Consider the following 22,648-nt stretch of genomic DNA (forward strand, 5'->3'; position numbering starts at 1 on the left):
ACCTCGGTGCTCAGCCACTCAGTCACCACTGAGCACGGCCCCCTCCCCGCCACGCGCCCACGCGGTATTTTACAGAAAATCCGGCCACAGAAACGGATGACTTTTCTGAAACGCCGACCGATGTAAAAAAGACGCGTAGAGGGAGGGAGAGCATGCTCAAACTGTAGCCATCATCATCATCATCAAGCCTGTCCGTTTGATTTAAAAAGAGCACGACAGGGAACACGCTGTCACTGAACGCTGTCGCCTCAGCTTCCCTTTTTTTTTTAACACCCCCCCCCCCCCCCAACACCACACGGCTTTTTACCCTGAGATTTGCGGGCTGCTGTTCTCGGTTTGAGTTGTTCGGCACAAAACGTCTTTTGCGTGTCTCCAGCGAGCGGAGTAACGCGGGGAAAACCCGCAAGGGGCTGCGGGTTGGGAGCACGGGCAGTCGGGGGTTCGCAGGGCTGAACTTTGGGGGGAAAATAAGTGAAAAGGAGAGGGATGGAGAGAGGAGTCTCCCAGGCAGCTTGATCCCATTAGCTCCGTCCTTGGGTTGCATATTTATACGGTCTAGGAGGTGAACAGATGGACTATCAATTTAATTCCATCTTCAACACCATCAGAGATTGATTTTCTACTCGCTTTTAATTTTGCCATAATTAATTAGATCATTACAACTGTTTTCTATTGATCTCCCTATTTAAACCTCAGATGCAAAGGGACTTCGGCAGATCCTTTAAAAACACAGAAGGGAAAAGGAACAGAGGGGGCTGCAAACTTTCTAAAGGTTTTTTTTTCCATTTCAACTTAGAATATTTTCGGTGTGGAACAGAGGAAAAAAAAAAGCCGCTGTGGCCTTTCTTTTTGGAGGCCTTTTTCGTTGCCTTTATATTTTTCCTTTGCGTTTTGGCGAATCTTTGTCTTATTTATGTGTAACATACAGCATGTATAATATATGATATGCTGTATGTTACAGATAATAGATTTAATTGGTTCGATTATGAAAATACACGCTCACACGTGTGTGTGTGTGTGTATGCCCGTACACACACGCACACGACCCGTTTGGTACTGGGATTTACCGCGGTGGTGCGCGTACATTTAGGTGCGGGGAACCTACCGCCGGAAGGGAGCCGCGGTTTTCGGAAGGGGCGTGCCGGTTTTGTGTGCCTCCCGTGCGTGTCTCTGCCCGCGCGCCTGCACCGCTCCCAAGACGGGGGCTGCCTCCCCCCCCCGACCCTCCAGCGATGCCGCAGAAGCCCCGGAGCCGTCAGCCCCCGCGGGCAGTGGCGCGGCTCTGTGCTGGCGGGCGGCGAAGTTTGTGGTTTAAACCCAGTGAGGTTCGTCTCCTTTTTTTTTTCTTTTTTGGTTCCCCCTCCTCCCCCAAAATCCCTAAATTAAAAGCTCCATTTATGTGCGTCGTTCGAGGGAAGCACACCGCGTTAATTGTGCTTTTACCGCGAGCGGCAGCGCCGAGGAGACCCGCTCCTGTCCGGCGGGGTTTGTTTGAAGCTTTCTTTGCAAATCATAAAAATGACGACGGGGAAAAGGGGAGGAGGGGGGGCAGGCGATTCAGAGACCCGTCCCTCGGCAGGGACAAGTTTCGGGGGGCGCAGAGCCAGCGCGGCGGCCCCGGCCCCGCCGAGTCCCGAGGTGTCGGCAGCGCGGGTCCAGAGGCGAAGGAGCCGCCACGGCGAGCGAAGTTTCGCGGGGTGGAGGTAGAGTTTGGGCGATGCCCTGAACTTTCTACGGACGGGAGGAGACCCCGGGGGCTAGGGCACGTCGCCAAAACCGGAGAGTAAAATAGGCCGGGGGCTGTCAGTGGGCGGCGGGGGCTTACAGGGGCGAGGGACGGCGAGGCAGAGCGGCCGGGCCGGGCCGGAGTGGGGACGGGGGCTGGGGCTCAGCCGAGCCCCGACTCCGCTGCGGGTCCTTGCGAAGGTCTCACGGTAAACACGGCGGGAACGCAGCCCTTGGAGGGGGGCTGGAGCGGGCACCCGTCGGGGAAGGGGGGGGGCCTTTAGCAGGTGAAATGGCGAGGGCTAGAGGGGGATCTGGGAAGGCAGGGGAGGGGGGGCTGTGGAAGAGAGCAGAGGCAGGCTGCCTCCTGCCAAAGGAGGGAGTGGGGGTGACGGTCTCATCCTCCCTGCTGAATATTCAGCGCCCCCCCCCCCCCCCCCCCCCGCCCCTTACCTGCTCTCCCTGAGCTCTGAGCCATGGCTCCTCTGCCTAATGGCCCGTCTCCGCGGGACGGCTGCGAACCGGCGGATCCGCCGCGGCCTTTTCTTCGCTTCTCTCCTCCCCGCTTGGGTGTCTTGCTTTCCCCCGCTGACTTTCGAGATCTAGGCGCAACCACCCAAAACTAAACGGTTTAGATAACAACACACACACACCAGAGCACCACCACCACCAAAAAAAAAAAAAAATAGGCAGCCACAGAGAAAGGAATGCCGCTCTACTGAGCCGGGGACAGGCTAAAAGGAGGTGAAAATAAATAACAATCAAAGCAAATGTAGCGCTGCTGCTTATAAAAGTGGAGCGGGACTCACCTGCTCCAGTCTAGCGGGGCTATGCAGCCGGGGAGGGCAGGGGCTGGGGGGGTCCTGCGGGGGGGGGGGGGCGCCAGCGCCTGACTTTGAATCTGCTTCCCCTCGCCCCCCTCCTGCGAACTGGCTACCTGTAGGGAGGTCTTGTTGCAACAGCAGATTAATTTGTTGTCTTATTACCATAAAAATGTGCTCGGAGAGAGGGGGGACGCGGGACAGAGGAAGAACTTCCTCCCCGTCGAGGAGGGAGGCGGTGGGCTCTGGCTGCGGGGGGGAGCGCGGCGGGGCCGGGGAAAACACCCGTGGGGTGTTTCAGTCCACCCGGCTGGCAGCCCCGGGTGGGGTGGCGGGGGCCGGGGGACTCCGTCGTTTGCTGGGGAGGGGGGAAAGGCAGCCCTGGGGGGTCTGCCCCGGCTTTGTGGTTCTGGGAGATCATCTGTCTGCCTGTCCGTCCGTCCGTCCGTGTGTCTGCCCGCTCGCTCGCCTCCTTGCTCCTATGTCCGCGTTTTGGTAAAGGCTTCGCGATTGAAAATAAATAATAAGTAAAACAAAGCTCTAAAGAAAAGAAGAAAAATCCCCAGTGCTAAAGACATCACTGAGCGAATATTTTTCTTTCTCTCCTCCTACCCCCCCTCTTCCATCTCCCCATTGATTGAAAGGTCTCTCTCGGCTCCAACAAGGAGTCCCAGGAAAAATGAACCATTCTGCTATCGATTCTTCATTAAAATTACATTTCTGCATTTGCTAAATTGGTTTTAAAAAGCTTCCCCTGTTATTATTGTCTTGTCAGAGCCGGCGGTGCTGGGCAAACAGTATTTAAAAGCTTGGGACCTCTCCAAGATGAGGCTGTCGGGGGTTTTGTGCGTGTATGCGTTTCTTTTTTCTAAAGTGTTTAGGAAAATGTTAACAGGGCGGACTGGCGGAAGGCATGCCTCGGACAAGCGGACCAGTGTAAAAATAGAGAAGGTGGAGGCTTTCCTTCATAACGCGTAAAAACCATCGATTGTCGCTTCAAGCAAGGGGGGGAAAAAGAAAAGTTTCACTTAAAATATTTAAATGGGACGGCGAAAGCCAGTAATGGCAGCAATGAGTATTTTTCTCGGGCGTCGTCTCCAGCCCGCTTGCAGCAGCCGCCGGCTCTGTCCGGAGCGGCTCCGAGCCCGGCTGCAGCCCCAGCCCCGCTCCAGCCGCTCGGCAAGGCGGAGGGGAGCTTAAATAGAGGTGGCCACCCGCGCACCCGCCCCGGGCCCCTCCAAGCGAGCCCCTGCACACCCCACGGGATACCCCTCCTCCCTCCCCAAACCGGTGTGGGAAAAACCCAGGAGGGACTCCGGGAGGTTTGCTCTGAATCCTGCAAATCTCACTCGAAAGAGCAGGGAAGCAGAAATGTCTTCCTGATGTGTTTATCCCCTAATCAGTTCATTAGTTATAAACAACATGACATTAGAAGTTAGGAGGCAGTTGATATTAATTTTTATTTAACTAGTTGATGTTTAATCCGTCACGCCAGGCTGCTTAGAGAGAGCTGCCTGACACAAACCAGTTAGAACTTCATACAACGCGATGATCGGCCGGGCACCGGGACAAACGAACGGCGGCGGGGGGGCGAGGGGCAGGGGAACGGAGGGGAAGGGGGCGAGGGGGAGAGGGGCGAACCCAGGACACAGGGGAAAGCAGCAAACGGGGCTGGAAAATTCTCCCCTCCCCAGGATAAAAAGAGGGAAAAATAAAAAATAATAGTAAAAAAAAAAATATGTGAATCGGGGGGGAGAGGTGGGGGGAAGGAGGGTGAAAACTGTCGCCGGGAGGCTGAGCCGGGCGGGCCGGGAGCAGAAGGAGCCGGTGCCGGGCAGCCCCGCGGGGCAGAGGGCGGCAGACGGGCCGGGCAACCGGGCCGGGACCGCCCGGAGTTCCCGCCCGGCCGGGGGGCGGCTGGGGAGGGGGAGGCTGCCCACCGCCGCGCCACTGAGAGTGTCCTCCTCTTAATTAAAAGAGGCACCGGTTAATTAGAAGGGGGCTGGCCGAGGGAGAACAGCAAGACATGATGGGGCCGGGACAGGCGGGGACCGGGCTTCTCCCGTTTCCCCGGGTGTCACAGTTCCCCGTGGCGACCGATCGCTGACCGAAGAGCACGAGGGCTGCTGCAAATAAAAGGAGTGAGCAACTAAGGACGGACACGCGGGGGTACATGGACGGACAAGCGTCTCTTCCCACCCTAAAGCCGTGCGTCACCCGAGTGGGGTGCAGAGTCACAGACCTCCCCGCCGTCAGCCCCTGTTTCTCCCCTGCAGCAGCCCGGTGCCCTGCGAAAGGGCAGAGGGTGCCTGCGCGGCCCTGCGCCGGCTTCACACGCGCTAATCTCTGCTCGTCACCCCCCGACCCTGCCAGCTCGTGGGGACCCTGCCGAGGTGACCATCCTGCATTATCCCAACGCCTCCCTCCTCTGCGGCGGGACCCCCGGGGCTGCTGCCCCCGTGGGAGCCCTCCTGTGCCCCCTCCGCCCGCCCTTCGCTCCACGCGGCTCAGAGTGCCTCCGTGGGGGCTGCTGGAAGCGAATCCGCGTGTTTCACAATTAACGCGTTTCTTGGCGAACCGGGAAAACCTCGGCCGTAGCTCGGTGCGCTGCTTGCCCCGGCCGCCGGTTCCTCCGTGCGGCTGCGGCTACAGGGAGAGTGCTCCTGCCTACGGCCCGTATTTTAATATCAATTTCCATATTAATCAATCACCCCATCTATCTGCTGGATAAAGGAAATAGTTCACATTCCGAAGAAAATTGCCTGCTTTCCTGCAGTTAATAGTTAACTCCGGAATAGAAAGTTCCCAGGGAAATGCGGAGGCAGAGGGAGCGGGGCTGTCCCTGCTCCCCCCACCACCGGCCGCCGCTGTCCCCCCAGCCCGGCTCCGGTAACCCCCCCCGGGAAAATCTCCGGGCTCCTCCGCCGCGGGCTGGGGGCTCCGGCCGCCTGCCCCTTTTAGGAAACAAACTGGGACTCAATGTTTTAAGGAATAAACTCCTGGTGTGGATGTGGGATGGAGATGTGGGATGAGGATGTGGGATGCAGGAGGGGGGGCATACACTTTTCCCGTAGACCGACACATACAGTGGCTCAGTGGCTGCAACAGGTAACAGGGCAGGGCACCAGCGACGGGACGGGGGGGATTTTCAGTGGCGAGGGGCAATGCACGTGAGAGCATCTCACGTTTGGCGTGAGAGCATCGGAAGGAAATGGGAGCCTTCCTCTTTGTCCAACTCTCCTCTCCCTCTCTCTGAGGCAGGCTGTGCTCGGAAGGACAGGGAGGATGTTTGGGGGGGAGAGCCCTGGGGAGATACTCGGCCCCGGCCGGGGGGCTGCGGCGCTCGGAGGCCGCTCCCCGGGGGCTGCCCCAGCCCCTTCCCGAGAGTTTCGAGGTGACTGCAGAGGTGCGGGGGTGTCTGTGTCGCTGCCGTTGTGTCCCGCACAGTCCTCTTAGTGCTGTGCTGGGCACCTGGCGCCTTCACGCCATGGTGGTGGTGCTGGGGGGAACGCGGGGAAAGGGGAGAGGAGCAGGGGGCGGAGTGGGCCGGCGCTGCGGTTCGGGACCCCGCAGAGGCTGTGGGGTGAGCGCTGTGAGCCGCCCAAGCTGGAGGACACGGGGAGAGGCTGCCCTTCTGGGGGCTGGGTGGGAAGGGGTTTGCGAGAGAAGCCGGATGGGTGCCTGTGGGGGCGGTGGGTTGGGGCTGCCGTGGGCTAGGACCACCCGTGGGACGGACCCTCGGGGGCCCCTGCTGACCTCGGGTCTCTCCGGCGGGGTGTCAGGGAGCGTAGCGGGTGGGAGTCGGCGGAGCTGTGGCGGGGAACTCCGGGGCGGCGGCCTTCGCCGGCCGGGAGCGGTGCCGGGCCGCTCCGGGGCACCGACCCCGTCCGCGGCTGCGGGAGGCCGAGCCCGCGGCCGGGATCAGGCCGGGATCCGGCGCTGGCCCGGCGGAAGGGAGGGGGTCCGCATCCCCGCTGGCCCGGGGCTCCCGGCAGCCCCGGCCCCGTTCCCATTCCCGTTCCCCGTGGGGGCGGCCCCGTGCCCCGTCGCTCCCCACCAGAGGGGGCAGTACAGATCGGCCGTGCGGGGCCCCGTTCCGGCCCTCGCCGCGCACGGGGCTCCGGTCTCCGCCCGGGCAGGGGAGAGAAGGGGAGGGGGCTCCTGCCCCAGCCCCGGCGGGGGACGGAAACTTTAACCCCTCGCTGCGCTGTGGCGAGGGATTCAAGACCGCTTCCCAAAATATTTCCGCGGTCCCGTCCCATCCCGTCTGTCCCCGGGCTCCGGGCTCACGCGCTCTCCCGAGGTCTGGGGAAGTGTCGGTGTGATGAGTTCTTCCGTCCCCAGGCAGCTCAACACAAGTTTCTAGTCCGAGGAGGGGGATACGGCAGCCGGGTGACCTGCGGGTGCCCTGTGCTTAGGGACAGTCTGGGATGGCAGGGGCTGTGTGGGGGGGCGGCTGCGTGGGTTAGGGGAGGAATGAGGGAGAGGGACACGCAGGCGGGGACACCTGCTCGCCCTTGCCAGAGCTGAAGAAAAATAAGGGAAAAGTGGAAGATCACGTAAAAAACCCGAGAGGCTGGAAACCGAGGGCGCGCCCTGGCTTAATGTGCGAAAGAAGGGGAAACAAAAGAAGGAACTCAGCGAGAGGATGGAATTCAGGATGGATGGATAGACAGAAAGTCAGACATTGATTTTACTAATATTAGAGAGAAAAAAAGAGCTGAATGAAGGAAGGGGATGTTTAATTTGAAGACGAAGGGGGGATGGATGGATAAATAGAATAGGCATAAAATTTTAATGTGAAGAATGGAAAATAGAAGAAAAGGGAAACATAAAATGAGAAAAAACAACAACCCTTCTAGCGTTTGTGGACAGAAAGGAGTGAGAGGGCAGAAGAAGGGAAAGGAAAGAGAAAGGGAAGGGAAGAAGATAAAGAAAAGATAAAAGAAAAGAAGTAAAGAGAAGAGAAAAGAGGCTTTTAAGAGCCATCAAACAGTTGGCAGACATCAGAATTAGAACAGAAAAGTAGAAACATTTATGGCAGCCCGCGCCGAGGCGATTTCCCCATTGGCATTTTATGGAGCTCCTAAATCTCAGCTTAACGCTGTTTTGAGCTGTAAGAATGATTTCCCCTCGCGCGATTCTTTCGAGCTTCGCTTCCAGTTTCCATGGCGGGGCACCCAGCCCCACAGCGAGTGTCTCCCGTGGGACACAGGGAGCCCCCGGCCCTCGGCAGCCCGGGGGTCCGGCGGGCAGAAGCAACAGTTCCCCGCTGGGTCGGGGCAGGGGAAGGGCCTGCGCTGCTCCGGGCGCGGGTCTGCCGCGGGTGGGGAGGGGGAAGGCGGCCCCGCAGCTCTTGCCCAGCGGGGAGGGCGAAGGTTGGGGGAACAGCGAAAAGAAAAACCTCGAGGTGCGGAGGAGTGGGGAAACGAAGCAGCTCTCCCTCGCCGGGCAGCCGCGCCGCCTCCACGTCGGTGGAAAACTCCGCACCTCGGTGGAAAACTCCGATACCCCGGGCATTAATAATGATAAGAGCAACAATAATGGCAACAGTGATAATGCGTTTCCGTACATTAAAACCCAGGAAATAAATGTCCTCCTACACCCGCTGCCTCCCCTGATCTCTGAGACGCGCGGAGTTTTTAGCGTGTTTCGGGGGCCGGAGTGGGTTTGGGAGAGGAATTCTGCCGGGAAGAGTAAAAGCCGAGGGAGATGTGACTCGTGCGCCCTTCGCCTTATCCTGGGAACACAACCGTTGTCCTTGTGACAAGAATCCCTGTTATGGTCTGGGAGCTGCAGAGAAAAGGGAAGTTTGCAGGTCTGTCTCCTGACCCGGCTGCGGCCAGCTCCCCCCACCCCCACCACCCCCGGCAGCCCCCAGGCTCCTAACCGGTTGATATAAAAGTGTGTGCGAGGGGGACAAAAGTTCCAGTCTCTCGTGAGGGGAGAAGGCTGCAGGGGCAGAAGCAAGTTAATTTCCAGCCGATTTCTCATTACTCTTCTTAACGCCTATAAGGGAGAGAAAATTAAGCACACAGCACACGTTTTGGCCACTTCATAAAAAATGCAGATTTGAGAGATGATGTGAAATGTGCCCTCGAGTCAATGATTAAAGATAGCTGACTGCATTTTTTTTTTTTTCCTATTTGGAGTTGAGATGAGAAATGCCCCTGAGCTCTGTAGGTCCAGGAAGGTCCTTTAATAACCGAAATATTGGCCCAAGAACTCTTCCCCCACCATCGCACACCGCGGCTGTCACTGCAGAGATGCCATCCGCTGCTTTTCGCCCGGAAAAGTGGGAAAGCTTCTCGGGGCATCATTTCCTGAACGGTCCTTGTGTGCGTGGGCACTGCCGGCCGTGACACTCCAGCGAGTGGGTGCAGAGGCCTGCGGTCGCTCCTACCTTGTCCCACTCATGTCAGTAACTTTCCCTCCCCGACATCCTCTTAGGTTGTCAACTTGCCGGCCGAGGGGCTGAGATTCAACAGCACTGAAGACCTCCCCTCGAAAATAAAGGCGGCAGGAGACGGGCAGCCTGGCAACAGGGGTGTCCACCGTTATTTTGGAAGCGCAGGAAGGTGCAGGGGGCTCATGGCAACGGGCATCTCTGGCAGCTGCCGCCCTTCCCCTGATGGCCGGGAGTTGTGCCTTCCTGTGAGTTTCCTAAGAAAGTTTTCTTACCGACGAGTGTCTCCTGTAAAGGGGGGCAGGGGGTCGGGGGTCACCCACCGCTCCCCGCCATGGCCACTCGTGAGCGGACAAAGGAGCGTTTGCCGACCCCTGCCAGGGAAAGGTGTAAAGGCACAAGGAAGGAAAACCGTTGGGAAGAGCCCAGCTCGGTCCCTTTTCCCTACCTGGCGTCGGAGGGAGCGGAACGGCCGAGCTGCTGCCTCCCAAGGCTGGGACCGTCGGTGGGAACCGGGGTCCTGAGTGCTGGGGGCGGGGGGCGAGGGGGAACAATCCCCTCCAAAAAAGCGCTTCCATTTCTGACTTTCTCAAACCTTCCCTGCGGCCCCCGCAGCAAACTTCGGAGGAAGGAAAAATAGAAAGGGAAGGAAGGATAAGAGGAGAGGGGGAAAAATAAAATCAAAGCTTTCCAGCCCGCTGGAAGAAGAAATGTGTATTTCTTTTTTCTAAACACTCCTAATTTTTCAACCCAATTGAAAATAATAAAATGTATAAAGAAAGCAGGGATGCAGTTTTCCAGAGCTCAGCTGCTGAACAACTCCTCATCAGCCGCACCGATTTCTTTGATTAATCCCGAGGTCTGAAGCAGAAGCAGTTCCAGTGTGATACCTTACACGCCAAGCTGCTTCTGCTTCCCTACTTTGTTAGACTCGTTTATGCGCAATTTTTTTTAACAATAATTTCAACTCCTTTCCCCCTTAATAAATCCATTTTTTTTAAAGCGGTAGCTGCTTTCTAATTGTCCTGAATAAATGCCATTTGCCCATCTCCGCCTTCCCAAACCCCCCGGCACCCCGGTGGGGTCGCAGGCACCGGGCGGGGGGACCAGACCACCCCAGCTTTTGGCAATTTCCTCCTGCTCTGCGCTAGGGAACTTGCAATTGTGATTTCGTGTGCCCGACATTCACTGTCTCAACGGGACTTCATGTAACTGTGCGCCATCCTTTATGCGATGATCTCTCTGACGGGTTCTCTTACTGCTGGACGTGTTGCCAGCGCTCAGATTCCCCGCGTACACCCGAAATACATTCGTCTGTGGACAGCAGTACGTGGCAATCTGCACGAAATGTAGAATATAAAACCGAAGCTCTACGTCAAAATGAAGATACTTTATTTTATCCATATTTTATTGCATATTGCCGTGTCTTAGGGAGACGGCGACGGAACATTTAACGGGGGGCGAGAGGTACCTGCGCGGAGCTTTGGGGGGGACGCTGCTTGCACAGCCCGGGTTTGTGCACACGCGTCTCTCCTTCTCCCCTCTTGTGCGTGTATAAAACACCAACGCCATGCTTTGGAAAAGCTGTGAGCAGCTCTTTACCCCTCTGCCAGATGATGCCGTTGTTTATAAAATCACATTCCCCTGCGAGGCGGCTCGCACCCTCCACACCAATTCACGCCACCGAGGCGTTTATCCGGCTGCTTTTCTCCCCGAGTTACCCGCCCCAGAGTCGCCCAGAAGCACCAAATTCCTGCCTTTCTGATGAATGGACAATACTGTCTGCTCCTTTCCGGGCGAGAGAAAAATCGCTCGGGCGAAGGACACCGAAGCCGGGGCTGCTCGGCGGCTACCCCGCGGGGAGCGGAATGGGGCCGGTGCCCCGCCGCGGGTGGGTGAGGCGCGGCCGCGGGTGGGAGCGGGGCTGCCCCGTACCGGTGCCCCGGTGCCGGTGCCTATGCGCGGGGTTCTCCCGGGCTGGCGTGGGGCCGCTTGGCAGGAGTTGCTAATTGGAGTGTAACTGCCAGGTCACTGATTGCCGCACCAGAGTTGGTGGTGGTGTTTGCTCTTTGTTTTGTTTTTGTTTTTTTTTTTCTTCCCCACATCAGCCCGGCCCAGAGGCAGTAGGAGCTGGGTCGAGGATGCTCTCCCGTGGGATCCCGAACCCGCAGGACACGGTGAACCTGACACACGCACACCGCCGGCGTGGGAGTCGCAGCCCCCAGAGCCGGGATCTGTCTGTTTTCCCTTTGTTGCTTTGTTGTAAGTCTCCTTCTGAAGCCGAGATCTGAATGCGAGGAGCATTATCAATGACTTTTAAATAATAACAAAGGGGGAAAAATAAAAATAATTAGCCCCGCCTCTTCTAGTTTCAATTACTCTAATTAAAAACCCGAAAGGCAATTCCTAGGCAATATCTAATAATAGAATTAGCAATCGGATCCATCATTTCGCACGGGGATTTACTTGCAGGGGTACTGTGCGAGCTCTATTAATAATAATAAAAAATCCTGCTAACCCTCTTTTTAAAATTAATAACTCTGTAATTATAATAATTTTATGTGCCTTTTTATAAGAAGAGGTTAATGTTGCCACAGTCTGGGGATGGGAAGGATGAAGTGAAGCGAAATACTGCTGCTTAAACTGACACCTTCCTATTTTATTAGGAGACATTATTATTATCAGACATCTGCAGGTAGAGAATTAAAATTAAAATCGCTTTCAACAATTCAATACACTTTTTATCAGCCATCTATCTGAAAATCATGAACATTCATCATCGGAGGCATTCTCCCTGAAAACAAGAACCCATTCAAATTTTATACAAATTATCATATTTATCATAGTCTGAAACTCTGGAGTAACATCTCCACAAACTGCCTGCTGGCTCCCCGGGGACCTGGATGCCGCTCCGCAGCCGCTCGGAGCCATCCCCGCTCCCTCTCTCCCGGCCCGCTCACACTCCCTGCATCCCGCGGCCCCCGGCACGCAGGGTGAGGAGAGGGGCGGGGGGGATGCGGGGACAAGCGACACTGAAACAACACACACCGAGGCTACATGCCATCCCCGCCTCTTGCGAGGGAAGTGAAGTTTCGCCGGGCGCGGCGAGACTTTGAAGCCGATTTTGGGAGGGTGCCATCGGTTTATCGCTCAGGTTGACGCCTTTGCATGCGAACATTATTATTAGGAGTAGCGATAATAGCAATAATAATAATAGTAGTGTCAGATACCCCTCCATCTTTTTTTTTTTTTTTTCCTTTTCTTTTTAAACGCTGCCGGTGTTTTGCCTTGCAGGATTCAACGGGCGCAGCGGAATCCACCGGCCGTTATAGATACGGGGCCTTGGTGCAGGTGACAAATGACACAAATCGGTGCTTCCTGTTTGTGGGTTTGGGTGAGACAAATCGCTTCCCACGCTTTTCGCTAATGACGAAAAGTTCATCAGCGCCGAGTCAGGGGCTGGAGCGCGCCGGGCGCGCCCCCAGCTACGGTCGCGCTACTCGTGGGTAGGAACCGGCCCCCCCCGATCCGGAGCTCGGCCCCCCCGGCCCCACGCACTCTCAGCACCGCGGCAAAAAAAAAAGTAGTTCCAATACAATGTTTGTTAACTAGGTTATCTAGGCTGTAGAAGATTTTAATGTTGAATTTTATAGCTTTACCACGCTCTACCGTCCTTGTGAATATTGTAATATTGCATTTTTTACAAGTTACTCTTCTGTTAATGTTCCAGCTAGTAACTTTTATAATCCTCCTCAATGAAATTTTTTTGTATTCTTCCGCACCGTTAACCTCAATGGCGGCACCTCAGCCCCTGGCAGGAGGCAAAGATGAAATGAATTCCTCTTTAATCAGAAATAATAATAATAAAAACACACACAAGGCTCCCTCTACCTTTTATTTCAGCTTCCCTGTCTGGGGAGGGGGAGCCTCCAGCCCCGAGCCCTTCGCCGCAGCCCTGGCTTTGCCCCACGCAGAGCCGGGATGGTGCTTGCCCGGCCCCTGTCCCTCGGCTGGGGATGGGGGGAGCGTGGCCTGCCCAGCCCTGCCCCTCTGCCCCTCCAGCCTTTGCTGCTGCCTTCTGCCAGACTGGAAGCTGGCTGTGCTGCAGGCGTGAGCTGAGCTGGCAGCCTTCTCAGAGCTGCCTGCCAGAAGGGAAAGTTAGGCACTTATTTCCCGTCTTCTCCGGTAATTCCTTTTGCGGATTGATGGAGATGCTCCGCAGAGCAGCATCCCTAGAGCAAGTCCTGCCGGCATCACTCAGCCGAACTCAGCTCCCTCTCTGGTTTCTGTGAACCTCAGCCGGGCTGGAGGTGCCCAAATCCTGGCTGTTTTGCTGGTTGGTCTGGGATGGATCTCGAAGTGCTACACATGCAGGAGATGCACTCAGATGGACTTTTAATAACATACATCCCTGTAGGTGTAAATAAGAGTGGAAATCACCACCCTCGCCTCCAACTCCCCAACCTCTGGATGCCCTTACAAATGAATTAGACTTGCAAGGGCAAATGATCAACACCCAGCAGCAAAAGGAATCACACAGCGGTAATGAACTGCATGCCCTTTAGCCCAGTGAGTGCATTTTGAACAAGGATTGGATGTTGTTATTTCCCTTGGTCGTTGTTAGCATTTAAGAACTTTGTTCTCAGGCTCAGCCCGAGTCTTGCGTGAATTAATCATTGGAGGGTAGTGGACTGGTAGCAGGGCATGGACAAGGGCTGCCTCTCAACCTCATCTACCAGCCACTTCCCAGAAGGTGCCTGGACAGCTCTTGGGATGTTGACCCCGAGGTTTTCCTAACAGCACTTTCTCTCAGTCCCAGCTCCTGGAGTCAAGTGATTATATGCAACTCTCCGCTTTCATGTATTTTTAAAAGTGTCATTTTGGCCTAATATAGTCACAAGGAAAAGCTTTGCTCAGACCTCAGCAACCAAATGAGAAGGATGTAAAGTTTATTGTTAATTTGCTTGTATCTCAAACTGTGACTGGTTCACGATTGATACAGTTTTGGGGATGACAACAGGACTCTTGTATATTTTATGAATCAAAACCGCTTCCTTCTTTAAAAACACACAACAAGCTTTCTGGTCATTTCAGAGTATAAAGATCATTTTCCTCTCTTGGAAGTCTACAGCTGGGCAATCACAGTAATTCAAATGGACCAGGGATAAAGAATAATCTGAAACCAAAACACACACACACACACAAAGCAGCTGATTTTTAAAAAATTTTCTGTTATACTATTTAAACAACTTAATTGGCATTGCTTCTTCTTCTTCTTCTTTTTTTTTTTAAATATGAACAGGTCTAATCGGTGCAAGTTTCTCTTAAAAAAAGTGAAACAGTGCGGGGGGGGTTAGATTATTTTAACATAAATATTATTATTTAACTATTTGATACTCTGTTGTCACCTTGTGCAGCACTCTGTTCTGACCAGGGCTTGGCTGTTATGCTGGTCAATCCTTTTGACCAGGACAATTCTACCCGAGGAAAAGGCCCTGAATGCCCCAATAGGCTTTAATGGCCCTGACCAGCCTCACCTGGAGCCTTCACACGCCCTACACCCTCTGGGCCTTGGGCCAGGGCCCAGGGGCTCCATTTAAGCTCAGACCTGGGCCTTGCTTTGGCTATGCTGTAGGTGTACCTCTTCTCCAGGCCCTTGGATGGACTTCAGACTTGCATGGTAGGTAGCTTGCCTCCTGGATGCCCCCTCTGTACCTGTGTTGCAGTTTGTCTCTAGTCATGTCTTTTGGCCATTACTTTCACGTGGTCTCTGCACCCATATTGCAGTGTTTTCTCCAGTCCTGTCTGGCCCTGTCTGGTTTTGCTTCCCAGCTGGTCTCCCTTGGGTGGCCCCTGGAGCTGGCTCATTGCTTGCTTTGCATGGGTTTGTTGATGGAGCCTACTGCTGACTCCTGGCTGCGAGACTCTGCCTCACTGCTATGTGCCTGGGCTGGGGCTGCCCTCAGCCCTTGGCTTGTTCTCCCTGAGGGGGCAGCCAGCCCCCTGACAGATGCTTTGGCTTGTCCCAGAGAGCTGCTGCAGCTCTTTGCACTTCCTGTTCAGATTTACACTTGTTCTTGAGAGCTGATGTTGTGAACAGAGTCCTGAAGCCTCTGTTGAGGAATTATTTGAGGTTCTTGCTACTGTTTATTCATACTCTGGCTGCAATCAAGAAGTCAAAATATTAGCCAAAAGCCCGTACTCCTCAGTGTTTTCTCACCATCAGAGTTCAAGAAGTAGGTGGTGGTGGGGGCATCTGTCCTTCTTCACTTTGGCTGTCTGTGGCATTGATACTTCAAAATAATTTCATAGGGTCACTGGAGGCTTCTAGGTCAGACAAAACCCGATGGAGAGGTTAAGAGTAGTCCCTTTCACCTTCTCCTTCCCTCTTATACTAGTATACTTCTTTGATCAAAGCCTTTGCAGTCTGTGTGTATTCCTTAAACTTCCTTTTCCTCTCTCCTTGCCCATTTAACGTGTATGTTAGGATGTCTTGGTGCCAGTGCCATTTATTCCTGGAGCCTGGCAGAATACTTGGAGAATGCATTGGTAGATGCTTTTCTGGTATATGACCATGCTTGCTCTCTTACAAGCCCTTATGCCCACAACCCTGTATGACGTTTTGCATGCGTTGTTTCTAAATTTAGTGTTCTCTTGGCCTGGAACAGTAGCCCCCACATGTTTGTTATTGGAGTGCAATACGAAGTTAACTTGAATGTCTTAATTTTAACAACTGAATCATAGCAGGGAATTTTCCCTCTTAATTATTTTCTTTTTCCCCAAACCATTGCTTATGTTCTGAAATCATTCCTACTCGGGGATTTTGATGTGGATCTTCCAAAGTGTGTTCTGTGCAAGTGCCAGCAGTTTTGAACTTAGACAGAATCCCACACTTCTCAGGGACATCTTTAGAGAAAGGAGAAGAAAAGGCATAATTCTGAAACAAGTAAGTTCAAACATGTAGTTTTCCCATTACTAGCACATCACTGACTTCTGAAGAAAATTTATTTTCAGAAAAGGTGTGAAAAATTCCCGTTGGAAAGATCAGAACTGATGAACTAGCAGCTTTGGCTTTGGAGAGAGAAAAATATTCTTTTAAGTAGGTGAAAACTCAAATTCACATCAGTGATGTGTGGGTGAAGTAAATGTGTCAGACCACCATGTCATGTGGACATGCTTGGTCTGGCTTTAAACTTGCTAATTTGGGTATTGTTCATAGTCTGTAATTAGTCCAAACTGGACTTGGTGCTTAATACCTGCTTCCCTTCTCAGGTGGGTTTCACAGCTTGTCCTGGACTTTGCGCTGTCCCCGCTGTGCTGCTGCTGATTTTGGCGCTTGCACGGGTCTGTCTGCACCGCGCCGTCACTCTCTGCGGAGGCTGGTGAGAACGGGGTGCTTGCTGGTGAGTCCAGAGGAAGGTTGGGGGTGTTTGCCAGGAAGCTGGTGGCACAGAGGCATGAGGCCAGGAAAGCGAGTGCAGCGTGCGAAAGAGGAGAGAGCGCGCAGGCGGGCACTGCTCGTCCATGCAAAGCAGGCCCTGCCGCTGTCATCGGCTGTCCTGCGGCATGGGGCAAGCAGGATTTCAGATGTTGGCTATAAACTCTTTAAAGTCAGGATCACTCTGTGTAACTCCTGATCCATCAGCTCGGACCTGGAACTGCTGCAGTACAAATAGCAGTGGTGGCACTGGAAATGACTGTATGCTGGGCACGGGGAATAGGGCAGAATTTTTTTTCCTCTCTTAAACTGGTTTGTGAGGAATCTTTGATGTTAAACTGCAGGCATTTGTTACCCTAATTAAAACTGCTCCATGTTTCTGTCACAATAATGAACTGTGAAGAGACAAAGAATTTGATCCTTACTAAAGAGCAACTCTTCCCCTTCTTACAGCAATTAATTTCTCAGTGAGGCTGCTTCACACATACGTGAACGTGAGTTAAAAGTATTCCTTTCTGTAGGTTTGCAGTGTATTTGCACTCTTTTGCAGGCATGTTCAAGTATGCATGTTGTATGCATGTCTTGTATGTGTGTAAGTAAATATTAACTTATGCCTTAGCATGTCTAAGAGGTATGAGGTTTGCATATAGTATGTGTGTGAATGATTGCCTGGTGAATGTATATGAGAAGGAACATAACCCTTTAAAGGGAAGGCATCTTCAAACATGCACATACTTTTATATTGACATGATTGTACCTGAGAGGGAGGTGAGAAAGTGTGTTTCTGTACATCACAGCAGAGGCTTATCTGTGTATCCCTGAGCATTTGGTGGATGCCTGTATGTGTGCAGTCTGAGAACTCCTGTACATGAACGTGTGTGGGTGTCTGAGCCATGGGTGTGAATGTGTGGGGGCATGTGTGGATGTGCGAGTCTGAACATGTATGTGTGGGTAAGGGAGTGTGAGAGAGCTGCACATCTCCTGTTGAGTACAAGCACAAAACTGCAGTGTCAGGAGGACCTTGGCTGACAGTCTGGCAGTACCAGGCATGTTTGCAGAAGACAAAGCAGAAGAGACAACACGAAAGTTATTTTTGTCTATCAGCTGAAGCATTATAGAGACATCAACAAGCTCTTGTCTCATGCCAGCTTAATTCCTAGTTAATCAGCAGTCTGCTTGGGCAAAGGAAGGAACTCGCATCAGGGGCTGATGATGAGCCAAACTTCCCAATACTGATTTGGGAGCCTGTGAGGAGCCCTCTGTATTGCTCTGCCTATGTTTGGCTGCACTGCTACCCAGTGCACAATGCTCAGGGAGAGCTGAACACTCTGTCAGCTATGTCCTGGTGGGAACCACTCCTGCACAGGGAATATGGGTTGGTCCTTTGGCTATCCCTCTCCAGGTGGTCAGCAGAGGCTTATTCTTCCCAGTGTGTGATCAGATGCCTTATCCAGGCAAGTTTCAAGTGACATAATAATTCCAAGGCTTCCATCCTCTCTCCACATAACCTGCAAGTTGACTCTTGCTTGCTTCACTCCTTTTACATTTAGTGAGATCTTCCTCTGTTTCTGGTATCCTGTAGAGATGCTTTTTCTTCCTTCTCTCATTCATGAACCAATCCCCTCTTTGCTCATGAGACTCTTATATCGCAGCTGAGGGCCAGCTCACTCTCTTTTCTAATCTGACTTTCCTGTCTGCTTGCTGAAAAGCCACCTTCCTCCTTGTTTTTCTTCTAGCTGGTTTCTCTGATGCCACCAGAGCAGTGTGGTAGGGTACCTGCCTGCTCTGTGACTGGCATGTGTTTATCACAGACCTACAGCCAAACTAATTAAACTGCTGATTGCACAAATCCTGGCAGCCAGCCTGAGACACACTTTCTGGGAGCAACTGGCATGGTGTCTTAGTGTACAAATGTCCACAGAGAGTAACAGAAAACAGCAAATTCTCATCTTGTGGCTGCTTGGGATTCAACCAAACAAGTTACCATGGGGTGAAATGAACTTGGGAATGCCTTGAGTGTTGGCTGTTTTGGGCATTTTCTGTGCATGCCCTTGTTCTTCAGCACTCCATACCGAAAGCAAAGTCATCAAGGGCAAACACCTTCCACTTCTGCCCTGACTTCCCCTGAAAAAAAAAACAGGCTTAAGCTGCCTTGAATTTCCTAGGTATTAGAAAGCACCCATGGGCAGTTGTTATGGTATAGCTGGTGTTCATGCCCTGTCTGCTTTCATATTGGGATTTCATCATGATTAAATGTAGTGTGATTCAGCCATCTCATCAACTGCTCATGTAACTCCCAGCACATGAGCTTGCCTTTGGCTTTGCTCCGTAGATTGATCATTTCCTTTTCAAGAATGTAATAAACCTCAGCCTGCTCAGTATCCAAAAGGATAAGGGATCAATGAATTGTGGGTGCTCTGGCTATAGCTGTGGTAGAAGACCTTATGTGTGTTAGACTATAGGCATAAAAGGAGTGGAGAGTCCTTGCTTTGCCCTGTCTTAGGGCTGAGCTGACAAATGAGAGAATTTGGTATCATGCACTACAGCGTTTGATATGCTTTGCTCTGTATCATTAATAAACCCGTGAATAGGCCTAACACCAAATTCAGCTATTCCCTCCCCTGTGCTGATCATTACCATGTTGCCTTACCTTTGTTTTACAGGCCATCAGCCAGGTTTTGGTACATGTGACGGTGCTCTGTGCAAGACCATCTGGTGTTGCTTTCCTACGAGGGCTTTACCAGCCCCTTTTCTCAAGGCTACTAAAGTACTGCTGGACTTCCCCTCTCCTGTACTGAGTCAATTTGTGTTTCAGACCTTTCCCAGTTGCCCCAGTGGACTTTCTGCTGGTGGAGTTTATCCCTGGTACTGCTGTGAGCCCAGGTAGCCCAGCAGAGGCCAGCATAGCTGTGTGCAAGGTGCTGTACAAACACACAGAGCATGTATGTCTAAAGACATGGATGTGGGGTGTGGTGAGGTGGGTTGAGAGGAGTGAAAAAGCCACTGAGAAGGGAAGTAGCTTGTATTGCTTCCTCTAGCACACTCTCATTAAGAGTTTCGCAGCTCCATTTGCTGCAGGCCAGGTAAAATATTGCCAAACATTCTCTTAACTGTCTTTTTTTCAACCAAGAGCTCCAGGAGCAAAGACTCCATTGCTATCTGAAGCTCTTATGCAATGTTGCTCACTCTGAGATCTTCCTATGTAACCTCAGCTACTTGGGCCTGGGAAAAATGGAAAGAAGATCCTGAGAATACTTTTGATGGCAAGCACCTGGCCAAAGCCTGACAGCCGGGGAACAGCTGAGGCTGGCAGGAGGAATGGAAGAAGCAGTGTGGAAATAGGCTACAACTCATCAACAGCGCAGTCTCCCTGCTGGGTCGCTGGCCTAGGGCATTCCTCCTGATGGAGCCAGGCTGGCCAAGTTGTTTCCATGGCAGTCATCTGGGCTGCATGTCCATGCTATGTCATAATGTCTCCATCTCCCCTTCCAGTTCACGGTGCTGACTGCTCTGTGGTGTTATTAGGCTGTGTTGTTCTACATGATCTTTTCGTGTGCCAGAGGGGAGGGTATAGATGCACTGAAATACTCCAGTTACCTCCCAGGATCAAACAGGACATGCCATATGCTTTGTGGTTAAGCTTGGGGAAAACCAGTGGTAGTGCAGATGAAACCTCAGCAGTGTGACTGGTGTCACTTATTGTTATTCTGCTTTTACTTCTCCTCCTGCAAGACCTATCCCCCTAAGCACAGTGCCTTTCTGTTTTGCAGCCCTCACTCCCACACCTCCTTTTTGTTCTGCCTGCCCAATGACGACAGTGTTTGCCCCCACCTTGGCAAAATGTCTTGCGGGATCTCTTCACCCAGAGTACGGGATATTTGAGGCTCCTCAGGTGCAGTCAGGGGAGGCTTATCTGACCTGAGATTCAAGTTACTTTCAGGAGCAGTTCTTGGGCTTACAGGCTGACTGCGTGCCACTGAAACACCCAGGTTAGATGAGCTGGAGAAGACCCAAGGGAGACTTGACTATGGCTCAAAGCTGTAGTAGGGATACGGGAAGGACTTAGCAGGGGTAATCAAATTTGTTTCCTAGGAACCCATCACTGATCTTCTCATTAGTTCTACAGTGATGGATGTTTTATGGTCAGTGCTGAGCAAGTGCATGTCCTATCCCTGTTCTGTCCTGCCTGGGCTCTCTAATAGCAGTGATGTGCTGCAAGGAGTGCTGCAGAGAAGAACATTTCTCTGACTCTGGCACCCAGCAGACTGTGGCTGTAGCTGCTGGAGAAGTTGAAATTGTGAAGGATGGCTGTATTTCTGCCCCTTTATCCTCTTACCAGGTCTTGGCAAATGCTGCATGTGTTGTGGTTTGCTCATCTCTTAAACCCATCACCTTCATTATAAATGACGCAGGGAGATGTTCTTCAACAAGAAGTGGGTGGGGAAGGCAGAAAAGACTTCTCTTGATTGGAGTGGCAGGTGGAAAATGCCTTGGTATGTCTGCTTTTGTCCTGTCCATCTTTGTGTCAGATTGAAGGGAACTTGTAAACACACTCCAGCTTCTCTGATTGTATCTGAGTCACTCTGGGCTCTGCTCTGGGGCCTTGTTTACTGTTTGGGAAGTTGTCTTTCCAGTCCTTGCTCCCTCCTTGCTGCATCTGGATATGGTCCAGGACTCTCTTCCCCCTGTCAGTCCTAACAGTGATTAATAAGGACACACATTTCCTGGGTTTTGCACCCATTTTTCTTAAAGACTTGCCTGCCAGTGGTGAGGAGACTGAGATTATAAACCACTGCTGGCATGTGAAGGGCCTGGGAGCAGCAAGTCTTAGAGAGGCTGTGATGCAGTTCCAAGAATGGAGAGAGCACAGGGCAGCTTAGAGACAAATTCTGCTGTCAGCTGTAGGTTTTCTGCAGCTGAAGTGAAACACTGGGCTCTGTGGTTTGTTATTTGCACTGATACCTTTGCAGAGGTGACAATCACAACAGTAGCTGTTGTGGTCCTTCTCTTGCAAAGCATTTTTTTCACTATCTCAAAGATCAAGAAAAAACAACAAGTAAGCATCCTGGAAGATTTTTTTCCACTGGGCTTGAGACTTTTTGCCTCTCATGTGGTTTGTGAGAATGTAACCTACCCGGTGTGAATCCAAGTGGCTATACAGATGTTCTTTTGCTTGCCTTTCTCAAATGGAGAATGGTCCAGGTGAGTCTTCCCTTGTAATTGATGAGAGCCTGACCTAAGTACAAAGCTCAAGGCAAGCCTCACTGTAATAAAAAAACAAACAAACAAAAAAAACCCCACTGGCAGTGGCAGGGAGGTTTCTTGGGCTTGTTTCTACTGCCTGCAGTAATCTCCCATTGCCTGAGCTCTTTCCACCCAGCTCCATAATAAAAGCAATGTCTGGAACACAAGTGTGTTTTGCAGTCAATCCTTTCTTCCCTGCCCCATCTCACAGGGGAGTAAATGCCAGCACCGTGCTCCTGTTTTTAATGACTTTTTTAAACACTTCAGTCATTTAGTCACATATCTAATATTTAGGCCTAAAACAAATCTAGGGTAGGAAACATACGGGAGGTTTGGATCCTATTTGTGTCTTAGCTCAGTGTTGTAGGAGATATCAGCTGAATTGACTCTGTTAGTACTGTCTTGAAGATAAGGTAATAACTGACCCAAAGATCTTGTGAAGGGACCTCCAAAAGCTTCTTAGTGCTGAAGTACCAGGACACTGAAATCCATACAAGTAATTAATGAAAAAATATTGCAATGCTGCCAAATGCAGCCCTCCCCTAAAGAGAGGGGGCCCAGCACTATGGGAGGTTGAACTAGAAGCTTCAATCTTTGTAGTTCCACAACCAAACTAGAATAAAAGACTTATTGCAGCCCAAAATATAGGCTGGACAATCATCTCAATCCAAATGACTAGAACCAAGTTTAGTTGGATGCTACAGGCCTCTCACAGCTGATGAGTCTTAAATTTCCCTTTACTGTAAGGATGGGCTGTCCATTATAATTCAAGTGAAGTTTTGGGTTGAGGGAGCCAAAATCAATATGTTCTGCAGGGTCATCCTCCTTAGATGATGATGCCTTGTTCTTGCAAGAGCTGATGCCTCTGTTCATTCTTGTTATGGGGATGACAGCTCTGGCTATCATTTGGTTTTGAGTAAGAATGTAAAGATTGAACAGGGCTATTTTTACCAGAATCTTCTGGGCCTTTACAGTAAGGAAGATATCTGGTGCCTCTGGACTTATATGCCCTAC

General features: G+C 52.1%; 1 protein-coding gene across 1 annotated transcript in view; it reads right to left on the reverse strand.

Moving 5' to 3' along the window:
* The window catches only part of PAX2 (paired box 2), an 87,322-nt gene extending 85,119 nt beyond the window's left edge, over positions 1-2,203 (reverse strand). Inside the window, exon 1 of the mRNA XM_086751804.1 lies at positions 2,179-2,203. Within this exon, the coding sequence (XP_086607930.1) occupies positions 2,179-2,203 (25 nt within the window). The remainder of the gene's footprint in view (positions 1-2,178) is intronic.
* Between the last annotated feature and the right edge of the window lie 20,445 nt (positions 2,204-22,648).

The sequence above is a fragment of the Chlamydotis macqueenii genome, chromosome 7 (genome assembly GCF_036417535.1).
Source record: "Chlamydotis macqueenii isolate bChlMac1 chromosome 7, bChlMac1.mat, whole genome shotgun sequence".
NCBI lineage: Eukaryota > Metazoa > Chordata > Aves > Otidiformes > Otididae > Chlamydotis > Chlamydotis macqueenii.